General features: G+C 50.3%; 3 protein-coding genes across 3 annotated transcripts; 2 read left to right on the top strand and 1 right to left on the bottom strand.

Moving 5' to 3' along the window:
* Window positions 1–95: 95 nt before the first annotated feature.
* On the top strand, window positions 96–1,833 carry TGAM01_v200948 (hypothetical protein; the record flags this gene model as incomplete). The annotated part of the gene is made up of 4 exons (XM_018806540.1): window positions 96–128; window positions 183–302; window positions 360–546; window positions 602–1,833. 4 exons carry the CDS (start codon window positions 96–98, stop codon window positions 1,831–1,833), a joined length of 1,572 nt encoding a protein of 523 aa, XP_018660182.1.
* A 3,636-nt stretch (window positions 1,834–5,469) lies between these two features.
* Window positions 5,470–10,268, top strand: TGAM01_v200947 (ATP-binding cassette, subfamily G (WHITE), member 2, PDR; the record flags this gene model as incomplete). Its single annotated transcript, XM_018806539.1, has 4 exons — window positions 5,470–6,124; window positions 6,326–7,365; window positions 7,430–9,835; window positions 9,891–10,268. The coding sequence occupies 4 exons, from the start codon at window positions 5,470–5,472 to the stop codon at window positions 10,266–10,268; spliced, it is 4,479 nt and encodes a 1,492-aa protein (XP_018660181.1).
* Window positions 10,269–13,845: 3,577 nt separating this feature from the next.
* On the bottom strand, window positions 13,846–13,959 carry TGAM01_v200946 (hypothetical protein; the record flags this gene model as incomplete). The annotated part of the gene is made up of 1 exon (XM_024548654.1): window positions 13,846–13,959. The coding sequence occupies one exon, from the start codon at window positions 13,957–13,959 to the stop codon at window positions 13,846–13,848; it is 114 nt and encodes a 37-aa protein (XP_024406665.1).
* Between the last annotated feature and the right edge of the window lie 4,321 nt (window positions 13,960–18,280).

The raw sequence follows: 18,280 nt of genomic DNA, 5'->3' as shown, positions 1-18,280 counted from the left end.
CGCAAGGATGACCCTCCCGAATCGAGCCAGGCTAGCCAAGGTCAAATCTTCCGATTGCAATTGCATGCGCTGACTTGATCGACAGGCGCTGAACAATGGCGCCAACCTCAGAATCTTCTGGGCGGCCGGTAAGCACTGGATGGGACAAGCTGGCAAGGTACGGCAGCTGACAGCTTCTCGAGCCCGCAAATCATTTTGGTAAACTGCACGAGGGTACTGAGGACGTGCTCCGCGATGCGAGAGCGAGGCCGGAGTTTCAAAGCGCCGAGGATGAGGCCAAGGAGCAGAGGATATCTCAATTGGTACTGCCGAACCTTGTCTACCGAAGAAGATGCAGCCTCGACTGACCGTGCTTGAAGATGGTGGATCAAATGTCAATGCCAATGACCGTCAATGAGGTTTCGGTCACGGGGGCCAAGAACATTCGGCGGGGCTTTCTCGATCCTATACTGAATCCCTTACTGAGTGATAGCCAAGATCCTCCGTATACCGTTGGCGAGGTGCTATCGAGGCTGCAGATAGCAACTGGGAAGCTCAGTGGACTGCGTAAGAACGACGAGCGGGGCATCATCTTGAGACAGCTGCTGATAGAGACAACCAGAAATCCTGAGAGAGCCTCCACAGGTCTACCTGTCCCAATCGAGTCAGGTCGATGCTTCGACAAGTCCTACTGATGTGGACATTTCCATCGGATTACGCGAGCTACCCCGATTCAAGCTTCAAACGGGCACGGATGTTGGAAATGGCGAGGGGTCTGCATACGGTTCTTTGCTATGGCGGAACATGTTTGGCGGAGCTGAAATGCTCACGCTCAATGCAAAGGCAGGCACTCGTACACGTTCCGCCTACAGCGCAAATCTAAGTGCTCCCGTACTCAGCAACCCAGATATGCGCATTTCGTTGGAGGCGCTGTCTTCAGCCGTGGAAAAGCCCTGGGCGTCGCACGAGGAAGTCTTGAAAGGAGGTACGGTGCGCTTTTCATGGCTTAACCGCCAACGAGATACACACTCTGTCGAGTATTCAGGATCATGGCGACAGATTACGGGCCTTACGGCTGATGCTAGCCCTACTATCAGACAAGATGCTGGCGATACGATCAAGAGCGCCATCAAGCATGTGTTCTACAGGGAGAGGCGAGACAACCCTCAGCTTCCGCAAAGTGGCTATATGATACGAACTGGCCTAGAACTAGCTGGCGTTGGGCCTCTGAGTGGCGATGTTGCCTTTTCCAAGGGCGACTTGGAAATCAGTGGTGCCGTCCCTATTCCTCTCCCTGGTGTTAAAGGACCCTCGGGAATCTCTATTGGAGCCGGATTCAGAACGGGCCTGCTCTACCCATTGCCGCTTGGATACAATTTTGGTGGCAAAGCTCTGCCCAGCCGTCTTAACGACCGTTTCTTGCTCGGAGGGCCAACGGACATTCGTAGCTTTAAGCTTGGTGGACTAGGACCGCACGATGGCCGGGATGCCGTGGGTGGAGATGCGTTCGCTGCTGGCAGTGTCAACATGCTCTTTCCCTTACCCTACAAGGGGCCTGATTCTGGCCTCCGATTTCAGCTCTTTGCAAACGGAGGTCGTCTGGTTGCCCTGAAGAACAAGCTAAAGTCTGAGGGCACGTCCGACGGGCTAAGTGGTGCAATGGTTCGTAATGGTATGCTTGATGCTGTTGGAGAGCTATTCAACGGGCCCCCCAGTTTTGCAGCCGGTGTTGGGCTTGTGTACGCCCATCCCGTGGCGAGATTTGAACTCAACTTTGGCTTGCCGGTGATAGTCAGAAGGGGAGAGCTCGTCACAAAGGGGGTGCAGCTGGGAGTAGGCATCAACTTTTTGTAAGATGCCGCGCTGGACAACCACAAAACACGATAGATCTGTATGTAGTAAAAGTAGTTGAGACGGCTGGTTGTTGAGAATATCAACCGCTGAATATATATCCCACTTATTTCATTTCGATATTTCATAGAATGATACAAAGCGACCAAAGTGATAGATTCAGTTTTCAACAACTTAATCTGACAACGAGCAGTTTATTGGTCTCGCATTTTCGTGAAACGTACAATTGATGTCACACAATTGGGTACTAATACTAAATCTATGAAGCGAAAAGCTCATTCCATCAAGCCCCAAAGCGATCAGTCGAACGTAGAGTATAGCAGTAAATCAATCAACCACCGAGTCCTCTTTTTGCTTATTCGTATTTATGGTGACTACAACTTTCCGCAGCGCTTATATACTGTTAACAGACTGCCATTGGCCGCATGGGTGCTTTACCATAGTCCAGTTCCAGACTTGGCTGTGACTTAGTCCTCTTCTCAGCAAAGAGTCAGCTGCTTGATGAGGGGGCTTTAGGCACTAGCATGCAAATATATCGCAAATGGATCAAATATTCCATCAAAAACACCTATAATTGTCAGGATTTGACAATACTTATTAACAGTTATTCCAGTTCTATGGTGATAGTTTTGTGTTGTCTGAAATTGATGCTATGGAATAGCATCCTTACACGTAAAATATTGACGGAGTATAGAGCCATATCTACAAGTTGGCATTCCTATTTGAGATGCGGAGCGGAAAATGTACCTGCGGAAGCACGTTGCGGAAAAGAGTTCCCCAGTTTGGTGATCTGGGGGCATGGCTGGCTGTCGTAGCAAATAGGGAGATATGAAAAGGGGCTCGCAGGCTGATATATAGACGTAGCGGTATAAAAAATACTTACTTCAGGCATATATCGACCACGCAAGTATAGATACTTACTTACTACATGTGTTATTATGGGGTTTATTTTGCGGTCGGATGCTGGGGCGAGAGGGGCATTACGATGGATGAGGCCGCAACTTTTTCCGATGTCTACTAGGTAGCAAGCAGCGTTTTGTATTATCAAGCTGATAGGCAACAGCTTGGCAAGCATCCTTGAGTATGCTAGACGAAATAGTGACTCGTAATTAATCAACTAGTAGTACTTAAATTGGAGATCACAGTTCACAGCGACAGCCGATGATGCTTGGTTCTCATACCTCGTATAAAGAGGGCTCACTCAGGAGGGTTGCTTTTACTACCATTTCTGGATACTCCTCTTAAGTATATAGATAAGGGCACTGTGGGTGGTGACGACACGATTTTCAGTCAAGGACTTCGGCCTACATGGACTTCCTTTCGATTGCGAGTCCGAACGAAAATAACACCCCAGACTTTTGAAAGTAACGTCTGAGACATTGACCGTCTGTGGCCAGCAGATCTGCAGTTATTGCGGAGTGTAAAAGCTAGTATGTACTACTAGCACCTCTTCATCTAAATCACATCACGTATCGGGGTCCTATCCGGGTCCGTGAGCTCGATCCGTACCCCGAATGAAGCTCAGCGCCACTGAAACGGCAGCAAATTTTAGATGGAGTTTAAAATAAAAGCATAAGTCAGCAGCGTGTGAGTGTAGCCATAGTACTACTACAAGCAGCAGCAGCAGCAGCAGCAGCAGCGTTGGCAGCTCTATTATCGGAAATAAAGACTTTCAGGGATGATAATCCTTTGCGGAGGGATGAAAAGCTATCTCAGCCTTTGACGCGAATACGTAGGCCTACCTGTATGTACCTCTTGTATGGAACCAGCTATGGATCGATACGCTAATCTTGGCGACTAGACGGTCCCAAGGGGTTGAAGCTTGGGACAAGCATCCGCTATCAATCATCCGTATGTCTCCTCGTCTTCAGTTGGAAGGGCTTGGCGATCTCTACGCTTGACCTGTATACTTCTAGAAGTAGTAGTAGAATATACTATTTAATATTACTGCGTAGAGGCAGTGTAGAAGTAAGGAGTCAATGGTCAGTGTCAATAATTTCCACCCAACATGCATCTGAAAGGATTCAAAAAGCCTCTTTAGGTATAAGCTCTTCCTGGTCACCAGTACACCGCTCTGTAAGTGAGTGCTTGTATATGGGATATCATGATACCGCTACTGCTGCGTCCTACCGCCTGAAAATCACTCCATATCGACCCCTTGCGCTGCGCTGGTCCCGTGTCTGCACGCGCACGTATGTGATCTGTAACAACTCAATGCCTTGTGGCGCGGCTCGGTACACGTACTCTGTACTTTATCTTGTGGCGGGGTGTCGGGTCGTTGCTAAAACCCGACAGCGCCCCGGGCGACGAGGCTTTGCGGGCTGAGGCGTTGTGCCAGGCCAGCCAATCGTACTCGAGATTGGCTCGTGGGACCCTGTCGGCGAATGAATCCGTCCGGCGGATTGGTCCATTCGCTCAGTGAACGACGGGGCATGGTTGGACGAGTTGCTCATACGCGTATGGCTGGAGCCAGTGGCTGGCGATACGACGACCCAAAAGCATCAAGATGAGCGGTATGGCGAGAAAATGCGCTGCTGTACGAGTACGGGGTTGGCAGTAGGAGCTGACTGCTACGTAGCATGTCCATAGTACCTCGGTAGGGGATCGAATCAATGATGTGTACATCTTGAGTCGTTGACAAGTAGCGTCTTTTGGCGTCATATCGTGATCGTGAGCACATCAGACAAAGCGCCCTGCGCTCGGCGATACGCACGCGAGATCGTGATCTTGGTCGCCCGGAATGCAACCGCACCGAGAGAGCACGCAGCTCGATTTACGCTCACCTCACAGCATAAGGGATGTATCATGCTCGTAATCCGCTCGCATGCGCAGGAAATTCGTCTGCAACGGCGAACAAGTGGCCCCTTCGATACGCGTATAAAGGTCAGCTCTAACCAGGTCCGGAGTACTCCGAGGCCACCCCCTAACTCGTAGCGGACTGGGCCTCGCTAGACGCTGCGTTCTTACTTCTTATGTGCTCATAGGTGTTGGGCTGTTCGAAGAAACATTGGACCCATGCGCTGTGGCGATGGAAGGGCTGCCGCGCTTCTGTGGAGGGACGGACCGCCCAGCGTTTTGGCGCTCTCTGCAGTGGACGCTACAGCGATGGATGCCCCCCCCAAATTAAGGCTTGGGTCTTCTGCGTAGAGGCCCCTCTGCGGGTGGAGTTTTGCGGACTCACTACGGAGAACAAGGCAGGCCTTTTGGTCAATGGCGGAAGAAATGGGGCTGGACTTTCACGGGTCGGACTGCACCCGGACTGCGGATTTCGTGACCCTTGCGCCAGTTGTTGGACTCGAGTGCCTAATCCATCAAAAGGAAGCTAAAATCCTCTTTTCTCTTCCTGCACCTGGGCTCCCTACGCTCAGCTTCATTCTTGGAGTTGGCCCTTTTTCTTCTCTTATCCTTCTTTTAATTCCTGTGCCAGTGTGCCAGTCAATCTTTTGTAATCGGCGTGGCATACGGCAAGGCGCGGTCTTGAGACATCGACTCTATTTCGGTGGCTTCTAGACGCATTCGGCATTCGCCACTGTGAGACATACATAAAAAGAGCCGAGAACCACAGACAGAAAAGAAAAAGGACGGGAAAACAAAATCTCCAATTCACTGCGCACGCGAGGTTCAGCCACAGCCACAGCCATGGCGACGCCCAGCGACGCCACGGCCAAGGACCAGGGCGCCATTGTTGGCAGCCTGCCCAAGACACCGGTCCACGACGACAAGACGGAGACGTTCAACGAGAAGGACAGCGAATCGCCGTCGCGGACGCTCGAGGCCGATGAGGATGAGGTCTACGTGGATGACTCCAAGGAGATGCAGCGACGGGCCTCTGTGGTCCAGGCTCTGGCCCGCTCATACTCCCGCGCCTCTGGAGCTGCTGGCGACAACCCTTTCCTCGCCGGCCCAGATTCACCCCTCAACCCAGCTTCTGAGAACTTCAGCGGCAAGGAATGGGCCAAGGCCGTTGTCGGGCTCGTCTCGCAGGATGGCGGCTCATTCCGCTCTGCCGGCGTCTGCTTCCAGAACCTCAATGTCCACGGTTTTGGCGAGTCCACAGACTACCAGAAGGATATCGCAAACGTCTGGCTTTCGCTTGCCGGTTGGGCAGGCGGCCTCATCTCCTCCAACAAGCAGCGCATCGACATCTTGCGTCAATTCGACGGCATTGTCCGCAAGGGCGAGATGCTGGTTGTGCTTGGCCCTCCGGGATCTGGTTGTTCGACCTTCTTGAAGACTATTGCTGGAGAGATGAATGGTATCTATGTTGATGACGATTCCTACTTCAATTATCAAGGTAAATATTCCCCATCGTCAGTCGTTGTGAGAGGATGTGGATGAGACATGTAAAGCCAGTGGCTGGATATAGGGCGGGCCGAGTTTCCTGTCAGACCCTTAATCTGCACCGCTGGCTCCACGTTATAAGCTGTGGCTTGGGATAGCAAACGAATTATTGTGCTGCAGTGCCGTTCATTATGCTAACAATATACACCTACAGGTATTTCTGCCAAGGAAATGCACAGCCACCATCGTGGTGAAGCCATTTACACCGCCGAAGTCGATGTCCACTTTCCTCAGCTGAGCGTTGGTGATACCCTCACTTTCGCTGCTCGAGCCAGACAGCCCAGACAGCTTCCTCAAGGCCTCAGCAGGAACGACTTTGCCGCCCACCTCCGAGATGTTGTCATGGCCATGTTTGGTATTTCTCACACTGTCAACACTCGCGTTGGCAACGAGTACATCAGAGGAGTATCGGGTGGTGAGCGCAAGCGTGTGACCATCTCTGAAGCTGCCCTATCTGGCGCTCCACTGCAATGCTGGGATAACTCGACCCGTGGTCTCGACTCTGCCAACGCTGTCGAGTTCTGCAAGACCCTGCGATTGCAAACCGAGCTCTTCCACAGCACTGCCTGCGTCTCCATCTATCAGGCTCCCCAGAGCGCCTACGACATGTTCGACAAGGCCGTTGTGCTTTACGAGGGTCGCCAGATCTTCTTTGGCCGAGGTGATGAGGCCAAGCAGTACTTTATTGATCTTGGATTCGAGTGCCCTGCTCGTCAGACCACTCCTGATTTCCTTACGTCGATGACTTCACCCATTGAGCGTGTTGTTCGTCCCGGCTGGGAAGGCAGGGCGCCCCGAACCCCTGACGAGTTTGCCGCCGCTTGGAAGAACAGTGCCCAGTACAAGGCGCTGCAGGCTGAGATTGAGGAGTACAAACAAGCTCACCCAATCAATGGCCCTGATGCCGACGCATTCCGTGCCTCCCGCCAAGCCCAGCAAGCCAAGGGTCAACGCGCCAAGTCTCCTTACACCTTGTCATATACACAGCAGATCCAGCTTTGTCTGTGGCGCGGCTGGAGGCGCCTGACGGGAGATCCAAGCTTAACTATCGGCTCTCTTATCGGTAACTTTGGAATGGCTCTCATCATTGGTAGTGTGTACTACAACCTCTCTGAGAATGCCTCTAGCTTCTTCCAACGAGGATCTCTACTCTTCTTTGCTTGCCTGATGAACGCCTTCGCTTCTGCTCTCGAAGTATGTATCCTATTTTCCCGCGCTGATTCTATCTTACGTCTCTTGTACTAACGTTTCAAACTAGATTCTGACTCTGTACGCCCAACGACCTATTGTTGAAAAGCACGCTCGATATGCCTTGTACCATCCCTCGGCAGAGGCCATTTCCTCTATGCTCTGTGATCTGCCTTACAAAGTGGTTAATGCAATCATTTTCAACATCACGCTCTACTTCATGACTAACCTGCGAAGAGAAGTCGGCCCCTTCTTCTTCTTCCTGCTCATCTCATTCGCTAGCGTCTTGGTCATGTCCATGATCTTCCGAACGATTGCATCTGCTTCCCGAACCCTCTTCCAGGCTCTGGTCCCCGCTGCCATTTTGATTCTCTCTCTGGTCATCTTCACTGGATTCGTTTTGCCAACCCGGTATATGCTAGGCTGGTGCCGCTGGATTGGCTATATTGATCCTCTGAGTTATGCATTCGAGGCACTGGTTGTCAACGAATTTCACAACCGTGAATTCGAATGTGTTGACTTCATTCCCTCCAAGAACTTCCCCGAATATTCCAACGTCAGCTCTGCCAACCAGGTTTGCAGCTCCGTCGGCGCTGTTTCTGGCCAACTCTATGTCAGTGGTGACGCCTACGTTGGCTCCGCTTTCCAATACGAGTGGGGTCACCGATGGCGAAACTTTGGTATTGTCATTGCCTTCATTATCTTCTTCCTCTTCACTTACATGGTTTCCGCCGAGCTTGTCTCTGAGAAGAAATCCAAGGGAGAAGTTTTGATGTACCGACGCGGTCACAAGCCCACGGCTGCTGTCCACGCCGAGAAGAAGGCTCAGGATCCCGAGGCTGCCATGGCCAACATTGGCCCTATTCTGACGTCTGAGCGAACAAAGGAGGGTATGCTCCAACGACAAACCTCCGTCTTCCAGTGGCACGATGTCTGTTACGAGGTCAAGATCAAGAGCGAAACGCGCCGTATTCTGGATAACGTCGATGGTTGGGTCAAGCCTGGCACTCTGACTGCCTTGATGGGTGTTTCGGGTGCCGGAAAGACAACTCTTCTGGACTGCTTGGCTGATCGTACATCTATGGGTGTCATTACTGGTGAAATGCTTGTTGATGGAAGGCCCCGTGATGCTTCTTTCCAACGCAAGACTGGCTATGTTCAACAGCAAGACTTGCATCTGCAAACCACCACTGTTCGCGAGGCCCTCAACTTTTCCGCTTTACTTCGACAGCCTGCTCACGTTCCTCGCGAAGAGAAGCTTGCCTATGTAGACGAAGTTATTAAGCTCCTGGATATGCAAGAGTACGCCGACGCCATCGTTGGTGTTCCTGGTGAAGGTCTCAACGTCGAGCAGCGTAAGCGTCTTACTATTGGTGTCGAGCTGGCTGCTAAGCCTCCTTTGTTGCTCTTCGTCGACGAACCCACTTCTGGTCTTGACTCTCAAACCTCATGGGCTATTCTGGATCTCCTCGAGAAGCTGACCAAGGCCGGCCAGGCTGTCCTTTGCACTATCCACCAGCCTTCTGCCATGCTCTTCCAACGTTTCGATCGTCTTCTCTTCTTGGCCAAGGGCGGCAAGACCGTCTACTTTGGTGATATTGGTGAAAACTCACAGGTATTGACAAGCTATTTCGAGAGAAATGGTGGTCACGCTTGCCCGCCTGAAGCCAACCCTGCTGAATGGATGCTTGAAGTCATTGGCGCCGCCCCCGGATCCCACACCGACGTCAACTGGTTCGAAACCTGGCGCGATAGCCCCGAGTACCAAGCCGTCCAAGCCGAACTCGATAACATCAAGCGAGAGAAGTCCGCAGAGGTCAGCGTAATCGAGGACGATCCCACCAAGTTCAATGAATTCGCCGCACCCTTCATGACCCAGTTGAGAGAGAACTTGTTCCGTGTCTTCCAGCAGTACTGGCGATCTCCCATCTACATCTACTCCAAGGCTGCTCTTTGCACCTTGGTTGCGCTCTTCATTGGTTTCATCTTTTACAAGGCTCCAAACACTCAACAGGGTCTTCAGAACCAGATGTTTTCAATCTTCCAGCTCTTCACTATTTTCGGCCAGCTTATTCAGCAATCTATGCCCCAGTTTGTCATTCAGCGATCTCTCTACGAAGTTCGCGAGCGACCCTCAAAGGTTTATTCATGGAAGGTTTTTATGCTCTCTCAGATCTTTGTCGAACTACCTTGGAACAGCTTGATGGCCGTCATTATGTACTTCTGTTGGTACTACCCTGTCGGCTTGTATCGCAACGCCGAACCAACTGGTGAGGTTCATGAGCGTGGTGCTCTGATGTTCCTCTTCATCCTCAGCTTCCTCATCTTCAGCGGTACCTTTTCAACCTTTATCATTGCCGGTTTCGAAACGGCTGAAGCTGGTGCTAACATTGCCAACTTGATGTTCATGCTCTGCTTGATCTTCTGTGGTGTTCTTGCTACTTCATCGTCCCTGCCTCGCTTCTGGATTTTCATGGTAAGCTACCTCCACTTTTCGTATAATAAGAAACGTTTACTAACGCTCATTGCAGTACCGAGTCTCGCCATTCAGTTATCTGGTAAATGGCATGTTATCGGTTGGAGTTGCAAACACCGTGGTCAACTGTGCCGACAATGAGTTTGTCAGGATCCAGCCTCCTTCAGGTGAAACCTGTGGCAAGTACCTTGCCACCTTTGTCAACGCTACTGGAGGCAATCTTCTCAACCCTGACTCTACGACCGAGTGTGTCTACTGCTCTATCTCTGAGACCAACACTTACCTGGCTAGCATTGGCAGCCACTACTCTGAGCGATGGAGGAACTTTGGCCTGATTTGGGTATACATTGTCTTCAACATTTTCGCTGCCTTGGGCGTCTACTGGCTGGCTCGCATGCCGAAGAAGTCGCTCAAGAAGACAAAGAAGGAGTAAAGCCTTCATGACGCACTTTTACTCTCCCCTCCCTTTCCAAAACAAAAAAGTTTTTCATCATCATATATTATCTTTATCTTACCTGTGTGGGGTGTAGACATTATACTCATGGAGTTATTATTTTGATTTGACATGCGTTGAAGATGCAAAGAAGATGTTTGTTACGAAATGACTTGTACAAGAACAACAAGTCGTGTCATGTGTTGATGGGGAAATGCGCTTCTCTTCTTTTGATTATTTGGCATTTGGCATATTGCACATATATACCTGCTGATGCACTGGATTTGCTTTGGTTTAATTTTATAGATGGCATTTACTCTCATGTCTAAAATGCGGCGGCCCGTGGATCTATAGTCATCCTTGAACGGTTTTAATAGATATACCTTCTTTAGAGAGCGCTTTGCATGAATCTGCTTGTGCTACTACTACACTAATTCTTCTTTATTTCTTTTGATGGTGATTAATTGGTGCTTGATGGTTGACTATGTGTGCTAGGAAGGATTTATGATGTTAGGTTTTAGGTTAGAAGATGAATGACAATTGATATACTGAATGCAATTATGCCGCCATCGGGTATCAATTTCTGATTTTGCGCTGTTCTAGAGTATCATTAGCTATCAACTTCTGTCCTTGCATGGCGTGCTTTATGAATGAATGATGTTCGGCAACCCCTTGTAATTGGCGGGAAATGGCTGAGTTTGCCTTGCAGCAGCAATGTCTTGTAAGTCGACGCCAATTTAGCTTAGCCTCCTCAATATGCTACCCTGCTCCTGACCTACCTTTCATCTCAGTTGTAGGGATTAAATCGTTAATCTCCTCGCAAAAAAGACGGAATTAGTGAAAGTGGTGCCTCTGCTTGCTTTATGTTCAATCTAAATTGATAATTGATGATGCTTATTTGTATACTTTGAACGCTCGTTGTTCTTATTATAGTATTATGCGCCTCTCCATTTGGAGATAGGAGTTAGATGGGGTAGGAATCCTAGATCCGAAAATTAAATGCACTGCTAGAGATTATGCGAAAAAGAAAAAAAATAAAAAAAAGTCCGTGAATTTTGGGCTACATTTCTCCATTTCCCAAATATCATGAGGTTTTGGACTCTTGGTATTGCGCGAGTTGCTCCCTACAGCTGCTCTCAGCGGGAATCTTTTTCTTATGCGTGCTATATTTGACTGTGGATCAACCATGAGATAAGAATACCAATCACGATACCCGGGTTCACTCTCTTAGCCGTTGGTGTTTCTACGGTGCTCGAGGCGATTTCTTGCGCACTCTTGGAGTTGGAAAGTCGCTACGATGATGGGATTTGGTGAGGGAGCTTTGTGCGCGCAAAGTGCGTCTGTTGGCTAGTTGGCGGTTTACTAGTTTAAACTCGTGTGAGAAGAAACATCTCTGTTATACCTGATGCTTCTCTGTTGAGCGAAAAGGCGTGGCGCTTATGAAGGAGGTGCAACAGTTTTCATTTATCAAGATGAGGTTGTTAAACTGAATGCTCTTACGAGTCAGATGTCGCTTATCAGCGGCGTGGAAACATATGTACATGTGCTTACGTGAACTTACTTCTCAAAACAGCCATTCATCAACCACCCAAGCGAACACTCACAGTGATCAAAGTTCCTGGGCCTGTAAGAAGTTACGAGCATATCACAAGTAAACAAACAAAGACAATGCTGTTGCAGGAGACCAAATGTTTATTTCTCAATCAAGAACAAAGGGTCCCCAAAGGGGCATGAATCCGTCGTTATCGAAACCTTTTGACTCACAAGGTTTTGGCTAAGTGTCACCGCGTGATCATGTAAGTGTGGGCATCAAAACCACGCGTTCTAACCCCGCATCGGCATTGTTTACTTGTGATTCTTGCTAGGCTGAATCAGGGACAGTCAGAGAGATGGACACGCGGGAATGTCTCGAATGGGGTGCTTTGTTGCGTGAAACAGCGTGCGGTAGTGGCGATGGTAGTATACACCGGTGGAATGCGGCCAATTAGAGTGTGAGACTTTGTCAGATATCGAGCAGTAGAAGACACCGCAGTCATTATAGCCTCCAACCTTCAACTGGCATCGTGACGGAATCGGTTCTTCATGTGGCCAAGGAGCAGCAGTAAGTCTCAAGATCTAAATTTGAGAGCGAAGCGCTTCCCAATCCCGTAGTAGTCATTCTTGTGCGAACTCGGGAGAAAACCGCGCGGAGCTTCTACTCCATCAGCAGCGGTAGCGGTACCCACGCCGACGCATCGCAGATATTAGAACTCCGTCGTAATATAGTGGTAGTAGTACCTGGTAAGTGTCCTTTTGGTTTGCGCGGGCAGGGAGTGGATGATGGGTGGATAAAAGTGAGCCGGAAAACTCGATCAATCGTCGATCGAGCTACTTTGGCGCTGGAATAGCTGCGACTACTACTGGTCGGCCAAAGATTGTCTTCTTGGGTAAGTGGTTAATGCACGACGGGAGTAGTTGTCTCAGATAGATGGAAGCCGCTGTAAAGTGATGTGCATACTTGCACTGCTTCTTGCGAACTTGATCGCATGCGGTTGGCAGGCAGTACGAGCCGTATGATCATGGGATGCTGGCTGTAGCAACAAAGCTCAGGAGTACCGACGTGTTAATTGCGGCTGGATGGAGCCTCACGATACGGAGTACCAACTCTTACCTACAAGTAGTATCAGCCTAGCAAGACTTGTATGACGTATTGTCTCAATCTTTAGGGCGTGATGGATACCAGGTAAAGATGACGCTTATTACCTGAGAAGGTGCTGATCAGTATCATCCGCTCGTATTCTCAGCCGCAAATAAGACAGTCAAGCTTGCAAAAGTACAAACTAGGCGCGCAATAACTCTCGTACATAGACTCCCTCGGATAAATCCAACGCGCACCAAATTGCTGGCAGGGCTGTAATATTTTGATTGAGAGAATCTTAATCCCTCCGTCACAAGAGCCGGCGTGTCAGCTAACTGCTGCTGTGTTATAACTGACCAGCATCCCCGGTCCCCACGGGCATCTTCTTTGGCAGGGCCAGCATTGAGGGCTCGGCCAACGTGGCTTTTTACCAGGTTAACCTTGTCAACGACCATTTCTCTGGAATTGGCTCACGGGGTTTATGCCCTGACCTGGTCATTTTCTGGGCTGCCGCGCCGGACACTAGCTTTTTGATGGGCTCGGGCGACTCATGGTCTTCGTTGGGTGGTGCAGAAATTTCTTTCTCGATATCTCTCCAGGTTTGGCTGTTGCGTTGCAGGAAGGTGTAAACCCTGCCGACGTCGCTTTTTCATCTCTCCTAGCTGAGAATGAAGTTGATAGGAGTGAACGGTTTATGCCATCACGTTGCTTCTTCTCAGCTCCTAGCCCCTCGAGCTGTGTTTCGAGTTCTGGCGTGGCTGCCATTGCTAAGGGCCGCTAGACTTCAACAGCTTTCAACAGGCTGGCACTTGTTACTGGCACCCCCCACCGTCGCTTTCCGCAGCCCCTGGATCACTTGTCAGGGGGAGAAGGGATTCCAAATCAAGTTAAGCGTCAGGAACAGGCCTTTGATTGGCCCATATATTTATGGGGACGGCGCTGGACTTGACTTAGCTTCAGTCAGGGGTGTTTTTGTATGGGACCGCGTAAAGTTGAGAACAAGCTGTGTCTGTGAGGAGTTGCTTTGCCTTGCTGAAAAATTTCTCTCATGTCGAATTCGGACTGTTTGCGCATACTGTTTCAAGTGCTTCTAACTGAATTAGCATTTGCCTATTCATATCTGCGCAATGGAATGTGTGTGAGCGCTTCTTGAGTGACGGTGAGTCAGTAGTTCAATGTTGTTAAACCCTCTAGTTGTAGGTACTATAGTTACCAGTCAACATTAAACTGATGAGGGGTGATTAAGTACCAAATAAAGGGCAGAGCCTTGGCAGTTGGAGTATCTGTCTTGAATCGAAGACCTGGTTACCTACTCACCTATGGTGAACATGTCGTCTTGTCTCGTTTTCATTGACCCCCTTGTGTTGGCAAGGCAATTCATCACACTGGCCGTCGTTGATAATCATCATGTATGATGCAGTTGCTTTTTGATATCACAAACACTACAGGCTGCGGATAGATGAAGCATGTTTGTGGGGGAGATTTGCCTCGGCCCAGACCTAGGCATTTTTGGTCCTGGCTGCGGCTCGCGTGGGCCTGTTCGGGACGCTTAAGATTATCCGAGCTACAGTATCTGCCACAGCCCTGAGCTCGCAATAGGAGAAGAATCGACAACTAATCTTATGAGGTTCAGAGTCCTCCGCTTCTGTGCCCGGCCGTTAAGCAGATGATCTCGTGACCCATGCACGAAGCCGTGTTTTTGTGTTCTGTGCCAGGGCATCCTCTGCGCTGGGTGCGGGATACTGGGAACCGAGCGCCGATGACCATTCCACCGTGCGCCCCCCCCCGTTATGTTGTTGGTCAAAATAGAATCGGCATTGGTGGTCGAGCACTAGTGAGCGGCCAAGTCATACAGGCCCTCCTAGGTAGCGTAGCATACCGTTTTTTGGCAACACGCCATGGTGCCTTGTCGTCTTGAACAGGTACGAGTAGCTTCATCCGGAGGGCTTGCATAGCAGAAAGACTACTATAGATGTGGTAGCACCCAATACCGCTAGCAGTTTGAGCTTATTGTATGTGCCTACCAGTAGATCTTCGTGGCACATTCTGGTGGCTTGGGCTAGTCCAAGCAGGTGCTCTCACCCCACCAACTAATGTCATATATCAGACCATGCTCCCATCCAGTAATTTGCCTTTCTCCAGGATATCTCCAGTTGTCGCGTATGCAAGGAATATGGCGTTGGAACAAAGGCCGTGATCTTTCGTACTACTATATAGTTGATAGGCTCAACTTGCTTCTGATGTCTCTTGATGGCGGTAGTTGTGGCGATAATCCTCCCCAGCACAGCCACAAAATAGACATGGCGATGAACGAATGAGCGGGCCGAACTGATCGTCGCTTCGTCAATCTTGAACATTAAAAACCGAAACTGCTTGGCTGTCAATGCGGTGGGTGGGTCAGCAGAGGAGTAATGAAATAAGAAAAGAATACATAGTACTATAGAAAATGTCACTCCTACGGTGGTACATTGCAGCCTCATTTCGAATATCAAAGTGTTCTAGAGTAGTATCACGTATCGTTCCGAGCAGGGTAGTATTGCGAGCGGTATTGTGATACGCACCGAACAAGGAGTCGTTCGTCCAATATTCTTTACACGTGCTTCGCGTTGGACCGTTACCTAGCATCGTGGCCAGGATCTTTTGCGACTTTGTTGATCAAAGTTCATTCGGCGGGAGGGCATAAGCGTACAAGCAGCGCTCATCAGCTTGTGATGATGATGCGAGGCGGTCAATCTCTTTGCCATCCGGGGGTTCTCGCAAGCGAAAAGTCACGACGCGCCGCTTTCCACAACTCTTTTTACCGTTCCCAGCTCCGACGGTCCCGAGGCGCCGCCATCGCTTGGTATTCGGCTGTTTCGGACGGCCAACGAACAGAGGATCTCTCATCTGAGTACCTGCATGCGCGATGTAGCTCCGATGCATGTGGGTGCCAAACCCTTGGCCCAATAAGTGGAGATGCTGGGCGGCAAACGATAGTAGCAGTAGCACGAACTTTGTCGCGAGAATTGGACAAGATGGGATGGATGCCCGCTGCTGGCAGCTGTAAACAGTATGCAGTCATGAAGTCTAAGTCCATGAATGCGTCAAAGACGCCAGCAGGCCGCCCGTAATTGGAACAGATACAAGGCAATGCATCTGGACTAGAGTTTAGTCTACCTGTGGCCGGTCCAGCACCGCATTTGCGACCTGTCAATAATATGCCGGTCGCCGGCGGGCTTTGCGGTGGAGGAGAATGAGAGTGAGAGAACCGCTCTATCAATTGATATTGGTCGCTCGCTGCCATATCCCTTTCGCTGTGGATAGGGCGAATGCTGTGGCTCAATTACCCCGTACTTGTGCGTACCTCCTTGCGTTGCCCGCGCACCAATGAGACGCTGAGAGCGACAAGATGGGTTATTGCATGGCCTGATGCAGCAAATGATGTACAAAGGAGTATTTGTGGCACGCAGATGCTGGCCACAGACGGATCGTTCCCCGAGCAGACGTCTTTATATTCGCGGCGAGCCTCCTGCCATGTTGGGCGGCCGATGCTGCGGTGCTGCAAACTCGAATCGAGATGGCTGTGACGAATATCGCTTGCATGCATGCTGTGGAACGGGCGCATCACCAAACCTACCAGAACCATGTCGTGTGGGAGCAGGTCGGAGCACTAGCGGGTGGTGGTTTAGGCTATGTGGTTCGACCAGGAGACAATATCAGCATTAGCATCGGGATCAGTATCACAATTCTCTTGCAGATCTGGCGCAGACAATCATGCAACCGGGCGTTCTTTGCTTGCTGGCGTTGCACTGCAGCTGGTGTTAGGCTGAGAGATTGGCAATATCAAAACCACGAGAGCATGAAGGAGCAGGAGTAATGAGGGACCAGCCGTGCCGCGAGCACAGAATGCTAGCGCCAGGCCACTTTCTGCCCCAAGACTTTACCAGGCGCCGCCACCAGTGACAATATTTAGTGCGTACCCTGACGTCCCTGGCCGCTTAATCTCAAGAGCTCATCTGCTGCTGATCTCGTCGACTGCAAGGGCGATAGCGAAAAAGGGCTGAGTCAACAGGTTTCACGCCCAATCCATGTCGACAAATCAGGGGAACGCCCGCCCTCCCAGACACAGCGGAAGAAGCCTCCAGTGCCGCTATCTTGCCGCCTCAGAGCAGCAGGCAAGGGGTCGGGTGCTGTGGTGGAGCTGACCTGAAGCCATCAAAGAGCTGTCTGCCATCTCAAACTGCCCGTTGATGCGGAACAAGAAGAAAAGTTTAGTGGCCCCCTGCTGGCCACCACGTCCAGCGGCTTGAGCCCGGACCCCCTGCCGTGGCTGCATGCTGCTGTCTTTTAGCGGCACTTGTACCTGCGCTGCGGTGCTATTAGCGCTAGGCAGTGGCTAGCGGCCCAGGCACGACCGCTACGACTGCTGCTCTATCCCCATGTTCAGCTGCCGCTGCGCTGCGCTACCTCGCTCTCCGTATTTTTTCTGCCCATATTATCCATGCCCCTTCTTCTCATCGCCGTCCAGAATCCCAATTTCTGCCCTTGCCGTGGTTTTCTCTCCACTCTTTTTTCTCTTCTCCTCTTCATCCGCTCACTATTCCGGCGCTGCCTCAAGACCAGCTCTCTGCCCGCTTTTGTTTTTTTCTTGTCGTTTTCCCCTTGCAAGCGAGATCTCATCCCTCACGCTCCTTTCGATCTCTGTACCTGCAGTCGACGAACGCCTTTGCCGACTTCTGCCGTTTCGAAGCATGCTCTCTTTCGCCGTTCCATCGTGATACCCGACACTCCTTTACCCAACTATTGGTCTCGAGCTCTGCAAACCTTCTTCTCCTTGAGGTGACAAGGCTGAGTTGTCGCTATCCATTGATAGCCATCGCGCGATTACGATTCAATACTTCGACGTCTTCCGTTGCGGGCCCGTTCTACCAGCTAAGAGGACTTGATAACTCTTAGCATCGATAGCATTTATTGATCAGTTGCATTTCGCTCTGCCCAAACGAAGTTCTATTTTTCACATACACACATTCGCTCGTTCTTTCTGTCCTGAAGGATATTTTCGAGACGATTTGGCAAAACTAGTGTCGTGCTTATCGTTCAACATCTGGTACGTCGAAACAACTTCTTTACTAAGACATTTGAGACTCTCAGAGAATTCCAACCCCAATGTATGATGGCAAGAGAGAAAAAGAAAGATCAAGGGAGGAGAGGAAAGGAGGGGGAAACTTCATTCGCACAAATGGCAATGCTGTAACTATATAGTTCGGTTGGTAATGCCTGTCTATTTCGGCCTGTCCCCGAGTTCTAGCATTGCTATCTTGGGTTGCACAAACACATATATGATACATCTTGGCTGGCCATACGCTTGATGCTAACATCGTAACAGCCTGGTTTCGCGAACGGTATCTCTCTAGAG

The sequence above is a fragment of the Trichoderma gamsii genome, assembly GCF_001481775.2.
Source record: "Trichoderma gamsii strain T6085 chromosome Unknown Scaffold_2.2, whole genome shotgun sequence".
NCBI classification, from domain to species: Eukaryota; Fungi; Ascomycota; class Sordariomycetes; order Hypocreales; family Hypocreaceae; genus Trichoderma; species Trichoderma gamsii.
Note: the sequence above shows the minus strand (reverse complement) of the source record. Positions and strands in the feature narration are given on the sequence as shown.